The 16,619-nt window shown below is 40.3% G+C and overlaps 1 protein-coding gene across 2 annotated transcripts in view; it reads left to right on the plus strand.

The window, feature by feature from the left end:
* yif1a (Yip1 interacting factor homolog A (S. cerevisiae)) overlaps positions 1-16,111 on the plus strand; it is a 40,456-nt gene extending 24,345 nt beyond the window's left edge. For both annotated transcript variants that reach the window (XM_039768628.1, XM_039768627.1), the window contains exons 6-8: positions 6,104-6,259; positions 13,944-14,037; positions 15,407-16,111. In XM_039768628.1, coding sequence (XP_039624562.1) covers positions 6,104-6,259; positions 13,944-14,037; positions 15,407-15,562 — 406 coding nt within the window. In that variant the 3' untranslated portion in view covers positions 15,563-16,111. The remainder of the gene's footprint in view (positions 1-6,103; positions 6,260-13,943; positions 14,038-15,406) is intronic.
* Positions 16,112-16,619: the final 508 nt, after the last annotated feature.

The following is a 16,619-nucleotide window of genomic DNA, read 5'->3' on the forward strand; positions in this document are numbered from 1 at the left end:
GCAGAATCTGAGATAGCAGCGGCTTACCGCGTACGCGGATCAAACACCGTCAGACCCCGACCAAGATCTTTTATAGTTCGTTTTGAACAATTATCATTTAAGCTAGAGGTGATCGCACTCCTCAGAAACAAGGAAGATATTATATAGGAAAATAACCACATTTGTATCTTCCCTGACTTCTCTCCAGCAACAGCTATTAAACGCAGCCTTCTATAATATTAAACAGCGGCCGGCAAGCCAGTGTCAAATACAGCCTCCTGTATCCGGCAAAACTGAAAGTGGAATGGCAAGGTCATTTCTATGTCTTCACTAGCAAGGAAGGAGCAGAAAATGAATTAAGAAAGCTGATCCCGGGACTATTCTGATACATAATAGTGAGTCATGGCGGTAAATGATAATGCTAGGATTAATAATCTACTGTCTGATCTATTCGTTTTAAAATACGGGTTTTTTATCAGCATATATTCTCATATATTCTTATTATTACTTAGTATTACTAGGGCGCTATATGTTTGTTTTATTGTGCTTAATTACTTTTCCTCCTTTTTTTTTTTTTTTTTTTTTTTCTCATTTTCTTTTCTAATTATTTCATGTGTACCCTAAATGAGACTGTTCAATATCATACCCTTGGTTTACTGTTATTGCTATTACTGCATTAAGACTTGCTAATGCTTATTACTAAGACATTAAGACATGCATTAAGACTTGTTATACTTATTTTGGACACATCTTTAACACCATCACCTGGGTTTATTATCTGGGGGTATCATCTTAATGCACTAAAATTGCTGTAGACTATATATATATTTTAAGTGCAAAATTTTTTTTTTTTTCTTTTCCTCTTTTTTCTCTTTTTTTTCTCTTTTAAAGACTATATTGGTAACAGATATTTCTATCTTTTAACCCTAAAGCGCCACTGCATGGGGGCTTGTTTTGCTTTGGACGTGCTCTGTCTCTGGGTATGTCAGAGGACTGGGACTGCATGAAGTGGGTTTTAGCCTCACTTGGGTAGGCAAAAAGGGAGGGTGGGGGGTTAAGGGGGGAAGAGAAAGAGAGCAGGATTGATCTATACCTAATCTATCATCTCAATCTTTATAATTATAACTATCAACGTAATAATATGCTGCATGGCAACAACTCTTGGGGAAATAGGAAATTAAGACCTAAACTATTTCACTTCCAGTTAAGACTATAAAATGACATCAAAAACTCAGAATCAGTGTCTCCATGATGGGACAGTTAACTTCATAAGCTGGAATGTTAAAGGCCTGAATCACGAATTAAAGAGAAAGAAAGTACTTTCTCACCTAACAGGTCTAAATGCTAAAATAGTATTTTTACAGGAAACCCACTTACTAAGCAAGGATCAGTTCCGGCTGCAAAAAGACTGGACTGGCCAAATGTTCCATTCTAGTTTTACAAAGAAAACTAGAGGGGTGGGAATTCTCATACATAGAACAGTACCATTTGTAGCATCAGATGTAGTACTGGATCCTGAAGGGAGATATGTAATGGTCATGGGAGACTTATCTAACTGTAAAATGATTTTGATAAATGTTTATGCACCTAATGTTGATGATAAGGAATTTATACAAAATTTATTTGCATCCATTCCCAATCTGAACACTCATAAAGTTATAATGGCTGGGGACTTTAATTGTGTTTTAAATCCACTTTTAGATAAGACTTCCTCCACAGGGGGAACAGCAACTAACACCGCAAAGATAATTACAAAGTTTATAACTGATCACAACTTATCAGATCCCTGGAGGTTTTTAAACCCAAATTCAAGAACATATTCTTTCTACTCACCAGTACATCATTGCTACTCAAGGATTGATTACTTCTTTATAGATAATAACTTCTTGCCTAAGATTAAATCTTGTAAATACGATACTATTGTTATTTCGGACCATGCACCTATGATCTTGGAGCTGAAATTACTAAGCCCCATACACTCACCCCGCAAATGGCGCCTCAACCCGCTTCTATTAGCTGACGAGAATTGTACTGAATTTATATCCAAACAAATCAAATTCTTTCTAGAGACAAATACATCCCCTGAGATCTCTGCAGGAATACTCTGGGAAACTCTTAAGGCCTTCTTAAGAGGACAGATATCTCATATCTTTCCCACAGAAATAAATCCAAAGCGAAGAAAGTAGCAGAGATAAAAAGCGAAATTACTAAAATAGATGAAGAACATGCCAGACTACCAAGCGAGACTCTACATAAGAGGAGGCAGGCTCTACATTCAGAATTAAACCTCTTGACAACTAAAGAAACTGAACATCTAATTTACAAATCCAGACATCATTACTATGAACATGGAGAGAAAGCTAATAAGCTTTTAGCGCAACAAATTCACAAGCAAGATATGCATAGCAAATCTCGTAATCACTAACACGAACGGAGATAAAATCATCGAACACAAAAATATAATTTACACTTTCAGAGACTACTATAAATCCCTATATACTACTGAGTTTAAAGAAGACAATACACAATCTAATGCATTTCTGGATGCATTACAGATACCACAAATTGACGCTTTTAGTGTGGAGGAACTTGATAAACCTCTGGCATTATCAGAATTACTAGATGCTATAAAGAAATTCTCCGCTCAGCTAGCTCCCCTCCTATTAGCAACATTTACAGAAGCCAGAGATAACCAATCTCTTCCACAAACCTTTCACCAAGCACTAATCACTGTCTTTCCAAAACAAAATAAGGACTTATTACAATGTGCATCATACAGACCAATTTCACTTCTGAATAACGACGTTAAAATACTCTCTAAAATCATAGCTAGAAGGATGGAGAAAGTGCTCCCTCGTAATATCACAAGACCAAACTGGATTTATTAGGGGCCGACACTTATCTTCAAATCTTCGACACCTGTTTAATGTAATATACTCACCAACTAAATCAAACACCCCAGAAATATTATTATCATTGGATGCAGAAAAAGCATTCGACATGATTGAATGGAAATACCTTTTACTACATTGGAGAAGTTTGGGTTTGGCCCGAACATTTGTGCATGGATTAAATTACTGTATACTAACCCAGAAGCTTCAGTTTGCATCAATAACATTTGCTCAGACTACTTTAAACTAGAACGTGGCACTAGACAAGGATGCCCCTTGTCAGCGCTGCTGTTTGCAATTGCCATTGAACCACTGGCAATACATTGTCGAAATACTGATCAGATAAAGGGGATTAGCAGAGAAGGACTGGAACAGAAAATCTCATTATATGCAGATGACATGGTACTGTATATATCGGACCCAGAAAATTCTGTGCCTGCAGTCTTAGCAGCACTCACAGAATTTCAAAAGCTCTCTGGTCTCAGAATTAATCTGAATAAAAGTGTACTCTTTCCAGTGAATTCTCAAGCATATAATATTAGATTAGACACCCTTCCTTTTATCATTGCAGAACAGTTTAAATACCTCGGGTAAACATCACAAGTAAACATAAAGCTCTTTATCAACAAAATTTTGTCGTCTGCATGGAAAAAATTAAACAAGACTTGCATAGATGGTCAACCCTTCATCTCACACTAGCTGGAAGAATTAACACTGTTAAGATGAATATTCTTCCTAAGCTCCTTTTTATTTCAAAACATCCCAATATACATTAATAAATCATTCTTTAAGCAATTAGATTCAACAATAACCTCATTTATTTGGAATTCAAAACATCCACGCATCAAAAGAGCGACCCTACAAAGACAAAAGGCAGAAGGCGGCATGGCTCTACCTAACTTCCAGTTTTATTACTGGGCGCAAATATACAGGCGATAAGAACCTGGACACAAATAGAAGAACATACACAGGCATGGACCGCAATAGAAGTAAAATCCTGCAGTACTTCTTTGTATTCCTTGCTCTGCTCCAATAAACACACGTTATCGGCAATACACTAATAACCCAATTGTGCTCCACTCACTTAGAATCTGGAACCAATGTAGAAAGCATTTTAAGACGGAGAAGCTTCTTTCTGTGGCACCCTGCAAGAGAACCACCTCTTTCAACCTTCACAAACATATGCAGTTTTAATATCTGGAAAAATTTGGAATTAACTTGCTTAGAGATCTTTATATAGACAACGTCTTTGCATCCTATGAACAATTACATTCCAAATTTAACATTCCAGCTACACATTTCTTTCACTATCTTCAAATCAGGAACTTTGTTAAACAGAACCTTCCAGATTTTCCTCATCTTGCACCCTCATCCATGCTGGAAAAAAATATTGCTCAATTTCAAGGATTAGACTCCATCTCTACAATATATAAAATCATTTTACAATCCCTTCCTTTCAAAGATCCAAGAGGACACTGGGAAAAAGATCTCTCAATTAATATATCAGAAAAGGAGTGGAAAGTAGCAATGCAGAGAATTCACTCGAGCTCCATATGCGAAGCATACAATTATACAACTCAAAATTATATATCGAGCACATCTGTCTCGACTAAAACTCTCCAAAATGTTTCCAGGGCATGATCCAACCTGCGACGTTGCAACCAAGCCCCAGCCTCACTAGGTCACATGTTCTGGGCCTGCACCAAATTAACATTATTCTGGACAAAAATTTTTAATTACCTCTCAGACAGCCTTGGACTCACAATCCCTCCTAACCCATTAACAGCTGTGTTTGGGGTTCTTCCAGAGGGGTTTAAAGTGGAGAAGACAAACAAATTGTGATTGCATTCATTACACTGTTGGCACGCAGACTTATTCTAATAAACTGGAAGAACCCAAACTCTCCTCTTTTAAGTCAGTGGAAAACCGATGTGTTATATTATTTGAAATTGGAAAAATCAAATACTCAGTTAGAGGATCCATGCAGACTTTTTTCAAAACATGGCGGGATCTAATCAGTAATATTTTAAAATAAGTTTATAAAGCACAGAGAATTTATTAATTTAGGTATGTTTACAAGCCTTAAATTTTACACCGTTTGGCTTGCTCTCTCTCTCTCAGGGGTGAGGATCGATCTGTTCTTAACATTATTCTTTTTTTTTGTAAAACTTGATTGCTATGTATAGATTGTAATAAAATTAATAAGAATAAAAAAAAAAGAAAAACGCTAAAAGAGAAAGACTCAGAAGAGCAAACCCTAGAAAATGTTGGCATTTACTTGCCAGAACCAGCATTCAGCCACGGTCAGTTATATGTTGCATTATGAAGAGTTAGAAGTTTTCCAGATGTTGCTGTCAAGGTTGTAGAGATTCCTGAACAAGGCAAACTGTTGCCAAACTCAGACAGAATTTTTACAAGAAATGACAGAAAAATTTCATGAGGTAAAAAAATTGAAAATTTTACCTAAATATCTTCTTCAGATATTGTGTCTTACAGATTGTTACAAAGTTTTACACTAAGGCAATATTAATTATACTTACTGTATTGTCATGTACATTTCTATTTTCCATCCATCCATCCATTTTCTAACCCGCTGAATCCGAATACAGGGTCACGGGGGTCTGCTGGAGCCAATCCCAGCCAACACAGGGCACAAGGCAGGAACCAATCCCGGGCAGGGTGCCAACACACTGCAGGACACACACAAACACACCCACACACCAAGCACACACTAGGGCCAATTTAGAATCGCCAATCCACCTAACCTGCATGTCTTTGTAATGTGGGAGGAAGCCGGAGCGCCCGGAGGAAACCCATGCAGACACTGGGAGAACATGCAAACTCCACGCAGGGAGGACCCGGGAAGCAAACCCAGGTCTCCTAACTGCGAGGCAGCAGTGCTACCCACTGTGCCACCGTGCCGCCCTCTATTAACTACCATTTTTGTTAATTTGGCCTCTTGTTTTTCCATGTCTGAACTGAGCACTCTATATAGAAATATATATGGGATGGGAGAGCCACTGTAGCCTTTTGGTAACTGAGTTTGAGAACACTGTAATCAAATTCAACAATGATGAATGATACATTTAATGTATTATAGTATTGTGAAAATATAATACCCTCCAAAAGAGATGTTAAAACAATAGATCTTGACTAATGCTAGTTGAACGTTTTTAAGGTAAGGCTTTATTCTGCAGAAAATCTTTTATAACTTCAAATTTCTTTTTTGGCAGGTTTTCACCAGAGGTGCTTGGTATGTGTGCAAGTACCGCTCTTGTCTGGATTATCATTGAAGTTTTAGCTCTTCTTCTATGCCTCTATTTAGTCACAGTGCACACAGACCTTACAACGTTTGACATCTTGGCATACAGTGGTTACAAGTATGTTGGGTAAGTTGAAAATCTTATGTTACATAGACACCAACATCTAGATCTACTGCAACAAGCAGGTACTGTAAAAGATTACAATAAAGTTGTAGTTAAATCATCAAAATAATTTGGTTTGAAATGTAACTAATAAATCAATTTGGAATTAACACTGTGAATCTTAGGAAACAAAATTTTGAAGCCTCAAGGTTATCTTTGAAAGGTGTGGCATTCTGTATATGCATTATCATTGTCCAACAAAGCCAAACATAGTAATTTGGTCAAGAAAGCAAAATTTAGTTATCAAAAACAAGTGATTAAAAAATTAAACAGTGAGGCACTGAAATCTAAAAAATTAAAGCAGAAGTGTAAATATTACCAACTGTTTTTTTTTTTACTGAAATGTACATTTACTGGAAGCGATGCAAAAGCCAGTTGCACCCATGAAATGTACTGTATAGTCTGATGATCAGTAGGTACTCAGTATAGTGGAAGAAACAGCGAAAATCTAGAAAAAGACTAAATCCCATGAAAGGAAGGGTCAAACAAAAATGTTGCAATGCACAGTTAATGAAACTAGTACATGCTTTATGTCCACATTTCAAATACATTAGACTTGAATAATCAAAATTAGAGTAGCAGATATTACAGGAGTACTCCACCCAAAAATGGTACTTTTTATTTGTTGCATACTCCATGTTTGAATTGATGTCCAAGAATGACATTTGATTTCATGGATTCTTGGGGACCTGAGAAAACAAAAGGGTTCCTTAACAGAACAAAAGATGACGGAGAGGTGCGAACGGATTTAAGGTGGGCCGGATCTACGAGTTTTTTCGTAGGCTCTGGTAATTCTAGTGTTAAAGCAGCAGCGTCATTATAATAAGTAATCTCCTGCAGTGTAGTTCAATCCAGTTTATATTTGTATAGCGCTCTGCGCTGAATATATAGTCGGTGCTGACATAGATTTCCAGCTGCAGTGCAGTGTAGAAATAATTAAATCATATGTCATTTGCATACATGAGCACAATAAAAAGTAGTACATTTAAAGGACATGAATAAATTATAGTATAAGTCAACAAGTGAACCTTCTAATTGAGACTTGGCTAGTGGACAGTGTAGGGGGTGGAGATGGTGTATGACATTTTCACTGCACGGAATATGCTGGCTTATTCACCCATACATGCTTATTTTTTTTTTTTTCTTGTACGAGGCAGCAGAGAACTAATACTTAACTCTCTAGAAATGTTTGGCAAAAACAACTGGGTACTACAACCGTCCATCGTATGGCATGATATAGTGATTAGGGAAAAAACAGCATTTTGGTAACAAAATCTTGAATTAAAACTGTTACAAGGGTCCACTTAACTAACTTATTCTCAAAAACTGAATTGGACTAAAGTTTCTTCAACATTTTAAAAGCAATCTATTTTAAATGCAAAGTAATGTAAGTAGTGTGTTAATCATGTGCTGTGTATGTTGTGACATGACATCATCGCTATTTTTTTTATATCCCAAATAAAGAGAAAACCTGAAGCAAACCCTTAGTGTACAACTACTGTTCATAAATGTTTGCTGCAAGTGTTATTAGTAGCAATTAAAAGAGGCTCAGTGATCAAGTTATGATAGTATGCACGGTGTACAGTATCATTTTTTGTTTAAATATACTTTATATACAGTGTATGTAATATATGCTGATTTGCTGAATTATAGTTTTTACTAGTGAAACATGCAGACTTCTGTTCCTGAAATAAAATTCTACAAAGGACTACCTATAAAAATCTCTCCACCCACTATTTACAAATGTAAGCTAAACAAACATTTGGTTTTGAATTCTGAACACATATGTAACATACCCTGGGTGATTATCAATAGATGGGCATGTGGGGATCATTCAGTAATTATAATAAATGGCTCCTCAACATGCTAATTATTATTCTTTAATGCAAATATAATGAATCAAAAATCGTATGGGAAAAGTCGGTCATGAATGGTTTTCAGAAGAAAAGTTCAGTTCACTTTTAGGCTATGGACTGGCAGATTCCCATTTTAAGTATCATCCTCTTTAATAAAAGCCCTGTGTGCGTCCAGTGTCCGTGTGTGTGTGTCCGTGTGTGTGTCTTCTGGTGAAGTGCGCATGCGCGGGGTCACACGGCACGTGTTCAGTCTCTTCCTGTGCATTCCCTGTGCAGACACACACATAGGCGCATGAGAGACAGACACACACACACAGGCACGTGCACGACAGACAAACACACACACACACAGGCGCCCACGCGACAGACAAACACACACACACACACACAGGCGCGCGCGGGACGCACACACACACACACACACACACACACACACACACACATACATGTAACATACAATCCTATGGGGGAAATTGCTTCGGTTCACGACCAAATCGGGTTACAACCAGAGTTTTGGAACAAATTATGGTCGTGAGCTGAGGTTCCACTGTATTACTGTCATACAAAATTACAGGCATTTTACGGAAATACAAACCAGTATTACTGAGAGAAAAAATTAAAGGCACACAATACAGTGACGTATATTACAGCTACATACAAGGTCCCTTGCCATTTAATATAGACTGTTCCTACTAATGTTTATGCACTACTGTTCTAGAGCCCGTTATTGTAACAGGTTTAATGTCTAGTTTAGTATATTTAAGGACCCCAGGCTAGTTTTGCGGGAGATGTTTCTGGGGAAGCTGATCTCCCTGCATGGGTGGCCCTCACGTTCGTCTGATTTCTTCTTGTCTTCTTGTCTCATAACAAAGCTATACACACACCAACCTCAAAACCTTGAAGCCCTCACGAAATCCCCAGGAAATCCCTGCTATTCCCTTTCAAATGGCCATGCAAGTTATGCGAGAATTCAGAAATCATCTCAAAGAGTGTATCGCTAATGATGGCCACCACCTTCAAGACATCATTTTTAAAACACACTAAAAAATCTATTTTGTATACCCTTTCTTGTGCCGTAATGAAATTTATTTTATCTTGTAGCGTTTTTGTAGAATAAATGTTTGAAATGTCCATCCATCCATCCATTCTCTTCCGCTTATCCGAGGTCGGGTCGCGGGGGCAGCAGCTTAAGCAGAGAGGCCCAGACTTCCCTCTCCCCGGCACTTCTTCCAGCTCTTCCGGGAGAATCCCAAAGGCGTTCCCAGGCCAGCCGGGAGACATAGTCCCTCCAGCGTGTCCTGGGTCTTCCCCGGGGCCTCCTCCCGGTTGGACGTGCCCGGAACACCTCACCAGGGAGGCGTCCAGGAGGCATCCTGATCAGATGCCCGAGCCACCTCATCTGACTCCTCTCGATGCGGAGGAGCAGCGGCTCTACTCTGAGCCCCTCCCGGATGACTGAGCTTCTCACCCTATCTTTAAGGGAAAGCCCAGACACCCTGCGGAGGAAACTCATTTCAGCCGCTTGTATTAGCGATCTCGTTCTTTCGGTCACTACCCATAGCTCATGACCATAGGTGAGGGTAGGAAAGTAGATCGACTGGTAAATTGAGAGCTTTGCCTTACGGCTCAGCTCCTTTTTCACCACGACAGACCGATGCAGAGCCGCATCACTGCGGATGCCGCACCATCCGCCTGTCGATCTCACGCTCCATTCTTCCCTCACTCGTGAACAAGACCCGAGATACTTGAACTCCTCCATTTGGGGCAGGATCTCTCCCCCAACCCTGAGAGGGCACTCCACCCTTTTCCGGCTGAGGACCATGTCTCGGATTTGGAGGTGCTGATTCTCATCCCAGCCGCTTCACACTCAGCTGCAACCGATCCAGAGAGAGCTGAAGATCACGGCCTGATGAAGCAAACAGGACAACATCATCTGCAAAAAGCAGTGACCCAATCCTGAGTCCACCAAACCGGACCCCTTCAACACCCTGGCTGCGCCTAGAAATTCTGTCCATAAAAGTTATGAACAGAATCGGTGACAAAGGGCAGCCCTGGCGGAGTCCAACTCTCACTGGAAGCGGGCTCGACTTACTGCCGGCAATGCGGACCAAGCTCTGACACCGTTGTACAGAGACCGAACAGCTCTTATCAGGGGTCCGGTACCCCATACTCCCGAGCACCCCCACAGGATTCCCGAGGGACACGGTCGAATGCCTTTTCCAAGTCCACAAAACACATGTAGACCGGTCGGGCAAACTCCCATGCACCCTCCAGGACTCTGCTAAGGGTGAAGAGCTGGTCCACTGTTCCGCGACCAGGGCTAAAACCACACTGTTCCTCCTGAATCCGAGGTTCACTATCCGACGGACCCTCCTCTCCAGAACCCCCGAATAGACTTTTCCAGGGAGGCTGAGGAGTGTGATCCCTCTATAGTTGGAACACACCCTCCGGTCCCCCTTTTTAAAGAGGGGGACCACCACCCCGGTCTGCCAATCCAGAGGCACTGTCCCGATGTCCATGCGATGTTGCAGAGGCGTGTCAACCAAGACAGTCCTACAACATCCAGAGCCTTAAGGAACTCGGTATCTCATCCACCCGGGGCCCTGCCACCACGGAGTGTTTTGACCACCTCGGTGACTTCAGTCCCAGAGATGGGAGAGCCCACCTCAGAGTCCCCAGGCTCTGCTTCCTCGTGGAAGGCATGTTAGTGGGATTGAGGAGGTCTTGAAGTACTCCTCCCACCGACCCTAGCGTCCCGAAGTGAGGTCAGCAGCGCACCATCCCCACTATATACGGTGTTGACACTGCACTGCTTCCCCTCCTGAGGCGCGGACGGTGGACCAGAATCTCCTCGAAGCCGTCCGAAGTCGTTCTCCATGGCCTCTCCAAACTCCTCCCATGCCCGAGTTTTGCCTCAGCAACAACCGGCAGCGTTCGCTTGGCCTGCGGTACCTATCAGCTGCCTCCAGAGACCCACAGGACAAAAAGTCCTATAGGACTCCTTCTTCAGCTTGACGGCATCCCTCACGCCGGTGTCCACCAACGGGTTCGGGATTGCCGCCACGACAGGCACCGACCCCCTTGCGGCCACAGCTCCGGTCAGCCGCCTCAACAATAGAGGCACGGAACATGGCCCATTCGGACTCAATGTCCCCACCTCCCTCGGGGCGTGGTTGAAGTTCTGCGGAGGTGGGAGTTGAAGCTTCTTCTGACAGGGACTCTGCCAGCCGTTCCCAGCAGACCCTCACAACACGTTTGGGCCTACCAGGTCTGACCGGCATCTTCCCCCACCATCGAAGCCAACTCACCACCAGGTGGTGATCAGTTGACAGCTCCGCCCCTCTCTTCACCCGAAAGTGTCCAAGACATATGGCGCAAGTCCGGCGACCGACCACAAAGTCGATCATCGACCTGAGGCCTAGGGTGTCCTGGTGCCAAGTGCACATATGAACACCCTTATGCTTGAACATGGTGTTCGTTATGGACAATCCATGACAAGCACAGAAGTCCAGTAACAAAACACCGCTCGGGTTCAGATCGGGGGGACCATTCCTCCCAATCACGCCCTTCCAGGTCTCACTGTCATTGCCCACGTGAGCATTGAAGTCTCCCAGCAAAGCGAGGGAATCCCAGAAGGTATGCCCTCTAGCAACCCTCCAGAGACTCCAAAAGGGTGGATACTCCAAACTGCTGTTGGCATACGCACAAACAACAGTCAGGACCCTTCCCCACCGGCGAGGGGAGGCCACCCTCTCGTCCACCGGGGTAAACCCCAATGCACAGGCTCCGGGTCGGGGGCAATAAGTATGCCCACACCTGCTCGGCGCCTCTCACCGGGGGCAACTCCAGAGTGGTAGAGAGTCCAGCCCCTCTCAAGGAGATTGGTTCCAGAGTCCAAGCTGTGCGTCGAGGTGAGTCCGACTATATCTAGCCGGAACCTCTCGTCCTCGCGCACTAGCTCAGGCTCCTTCCCTTCAGAGAGGTGACATTCCACGCCCCAAGAGCCAGTTTCTGTAGCCGAGGATCAGACCGCCAAGGTCCCCGCCTTCGGCCACCACCCAACTCACATTGCACACAACCTCCTTGGCCCCTCCCTTAGGTGGTGAGCCCATGGGGAGTGTTTGAAATGTGGTACTTCTTTTTAGCTCAACCTGTACTTTACTGCATTTATGGAACGGATTAAAAGCTGGTAAAAACAAATGCATTAGTAAATAAATACATTGTGAACTGTAAGGGGTCTTCTCAAGTTGTCCTTGAACCCAAACGACGCCCAAGGAGGGCAAAAAGTATAAAAAAAAATGTATTTACTAAAGGGTAAGTTTAAATATATGCTTGTTCTTTTAGTTTCATATGCATGTCCTTCAATATATATTCATCGTTTTAAAGATAAATAAAAATGGCTAAAGGCAGAATTACTTCTTATAAGCTGAAGAATAAAATTGAAGCCATATTTAAAAAAGTGAATTTGTGACCCAATTTTTTTTTTTTTTTATCTAATTTTATGTTACATAAAATTAGATAAAAATTTTATCTAAAATGTCTTTACTTCAGAGTTTTGCATTTCAAAATATTGGCCCTTTTTGAGGTGTTGCATGTCAGATTTTACTAGAAGGCAAAATTACACTGTACAATTTGTGTTTATAATACCTTCTTCTTCTTCTTTTCGGCTGCTCCCGCTAGGGGTTGCCACAGCAGATCATCTTCTTCCATATCTTTCTGTCCTCTGCATCTTGTTCTGTTACACCCATCACCTGCATGTTCTCTCTCACCACATCCATAAACCTTCACATAGGCCTTCCTCTTTTCCTCTTCCCTGTCAGCTCTATCCTTAGCATCCTTCTCCCAATATACCCAGCATCTCTCCTCTGCACATGTCCAAACCAACGCAGTCTTGCCTTTCTGACTTTGTCTCCAAACAGTCCAACTTGAGCTGACGCTCTAATGCACTCATTTACCAATCTTTTTATTAAACCTATAATCTTATAAACATCTAGATGTTTAAGAGACATGTCAACTCTTGCACAAAATGATGCAGAATGTAATTCAGCATCTTTATGGGTCATACATAGTCCCAGATAACTGCAGATGAACTCAAAAGATCTGCAGGATAAATTCAGAAAGCTGTTCCTGTCCTATATCCAGCCACCTCCATCTACTGTGCTCTGCTTGTTACCAAAAGCCATTACAGCAACAATCGACACATGTATCCACCTAATGCTTATCTTTCTGTGGTTGAAAAACATTCTTGGATTGCCCTCTGTTCACTTCCATAATGCAATAAGCATAAAATAAGTGTTTTGTTTTTTTTCCTCATATATTCATTCCCACTATCCTGTTGTAAAATGCCTTTATAAGTGTGCTGGGCATGTATGGTACAGGGCATAGTTCTGCATGATCTGGCACAAATTATGAACCAGCCAAGCATCAAGTGCCCAGGCATTGCAGTATATACCACACTCACTCGTTCTGGGCCTTTTTATACTATATTACACTACTTTTCGGCACTCACACAGTGTGTTTTTTAACTTGTTTCAGCATTACTATAATACTACTAAGAAATTGTCTGCAAACTTTTTATTTTACATTGACCACATTTCACTAGGTATATATGGTAACTCACTTGTGCTTTTTTAAGAATATCTAAGGCATAAATCTATACTCATGCTGAATGACTTTAAGTTTACTTTTTTCTCTTCATCAGTTTATCCATCCATTATTTCTTACTAATCTAAGATATTTGACTAAAATGTTGTCACTCTTCCTTATATTAAGTATATTTTTCTTTTTTACAGAATGATACTGTCGGTGCTGTTTGGCCTCTTGTTTGGTAAAGATGGATACTATGTTGCCTTAGCTTGGACTTCTTGTGCCCTAATGTTTTTTATTGTAAGTAGAAAATAAAAAAGAACAGGTTTAACAATAATTGAATTATTATTAAATTAACTTTGACATGTGTTCAATACCAGAAAATGGAACTAAGGAATCCTATTTATGGCATTATTATGTGTAATTACTCAAAGGCAGCAGAGCAGGTTGTGTTAGTGGTTCACAGCAGTTGAATTTCAGTTCACTTCTTGCTATGAAAGCATTTCTCATGTTCTGGATGTTCATCAGGCCAAAGTAAGATGAATTGTCTACACATGGAGGAAACTCGGTCACTGCTGTGTCAAGGAGTTGGAACATTGACTCTGCCCAGCTAACACATGTACATTTGGTAAAGTCTGGAAAATATTACTAGTAAATGGCTCCCATCTGTTTAAGACATACATTTGTACTAAAATCTGCTGCTTTAGAGAAGCTTAAGGGTATGTTAAAGACCTCTACTATCCTGAACAGACACTTTTCTCTCTTCTACGCTAGCTTAGATGTAGTGATAAATGTATACCTTGTATTTTGCCCAGTATTCACCTTCCATTCTGTTACAAAGTTGAACAGAACAGGTCATAATACAATTACTGTATTTACGCGTGTACCACACACACATTTTTCCCAAAAATAAGCATTAGAAAATCAGGTGCGCGTCATACACGAGGAAATGTAATTCTGTAATGTTTACTTCTTCTGCTTGGGCTCTCTCGCTCGCTCGCAAACTCTCTCTTGCTCGCCTACTCATGCTCTCTCTCTTGCTCATGCACTCGTGCTCGCTCATGTTCTCTCGCTCGCTTGCTCGCGCTCTCACTCAACAGCGCTGTCTCTCTCTCTAAACGCTTCCTATACAATCACGACACGCGTCGTACATGGGGCAAAACTTTTTTTGCGATTTTCTTTATAAAAATTAGGGTGTGTGTCTTACATGACAGCATGTGGTACACGAGTAAATATGGTAGTTACTTTTATAATGTAATAATGGTGTGTTTCAAACAATAGAACACGTAACCAATGCTATGTTACTAGTGTTGAAAACTGACTCTTCTCATTGTGGTATACTAGGCCAAGATCATTCTGGGTAGAATTGTGAGGAGTATTTTGTTTTTTTCTTTTGTGAGGTTGTAATTAACATTAAATTATAGAACAGACAATGAAGCTTAATGAATAAGATTATTTGTGAAACATAACAGACACTCTCTGAACTTGTTTTATCATACTATATAACTTAATAGAAGTACAAAGGTTTAGGTTTATATTGTTAAAAACATGAAATCAAAGAATACAATGAATTCATATCTAAGAAAAAAATCAGTTTTGAAAGCACTAGAGACCTGGCTCAATGGTTTTGTTATTGTGTATAATTTGAATTTTTTTTTTTTAATTTAAGGTGCGTTCCCTACGAATGAAAATCCTGTCCACAGTGTCTTCTGAAGGCATGGTCAGCTATAATGCCAAAAATCAAATTCGTCTTTACATCACGATGGCCACAGCTCTCTTCCAGCCTGTAATAATCTACTGGCTGACCTTTCATCTAATCAGATGAGGTTCAATACTGGACTTGACTCTGTGGGTCATTAACATGGGATTGTCCCAAAAGAAGAGCGTTGTTTTGTTTCATCAGTAGTAAAATGTGGAACAAGTGTTTTTCACCACAAAAGTGCCAAAAGAAAGATTTTATTAGAAAGTATTGGAAACCATGGTGTGCTTGAATATAAGGCGATATCTACAATAAAGGACTACATTGTTTAAAAACTGTTTTATGCTTTTGTTTGCCATAAACTGGTCTTTATTTAATATTTTTCAGATGTTGTTTTTTCTCATAACGGTACCTTATAAAAAATCACATTTTAAGGCAGTGACTTTGAACTGAAATTGTTGGCAAAAGTTTTGAAACATTCAAAAGTTGTAGGAATTCCAAAATGTTGTTATTTATCTATGTACTGGCAAATCAGGTTCTCTGTATTTTCTATTTAGAAAGCATGTTTTTATTTTAGTGTAATTTAAAAAAATAGTAAAAATGTATTGCAGGTAGCAGTTATGCTGAAAGCCACTCCTAAAATGTTACCAATAAATCAGTTACCCTTTGAAATATTTTCTTTTGTCAGTATGGTATGTTTTGTTGTGATCATTATATACATTAACCCAATATGTTAAAAGTCTGTACCATTTTTAGGAATCTGAGAAGTGAAAAAAGAAAAGCAGATAGATGCTTGTTTGGGTGTGTATTTGCTTATAATGCTCAGTATCGCACATTCTGATAAGTGTGAATTTTCAGTACCTTTTAGTGCAAAGGGCTTGTGAAATACTTTGGTTATGCTTTCATACAATAAACAGTTTAATACTTTCTCTGTGTACATCTTGAACTATGATTACCTATGTATTATTTGTGAAATGTATAAGAGCAGCATGTCTATTCATTCAAATTACTATTAATATATCACCAGGGAGATATACAGGATGCATTACTTCTCTCCGATGGATGTGTTTTGTTAAACATCTGGGCCTCATTTTAACATTTATTGGGGTTTATACAGGGGAAGTATGTAGAACTTGCTGTACGCGTAGTTTTATGCATCTGGATTTTTTGTGCATACGCACAT

Source organism: Polypterus senegalus, chromosome 11 (genome assembly GCF_016835505.1).
Source record: "Polypterus senegalus isolate Bchr_013 chromosome 11, ASM1683550v1, whole genome shotgun sequence".
NCBI lineage: Eukaryota > Metazoa > Chordata > Cladistia > Polypteriformes > Polypteridae > Polypterus > Polypterus senegalus.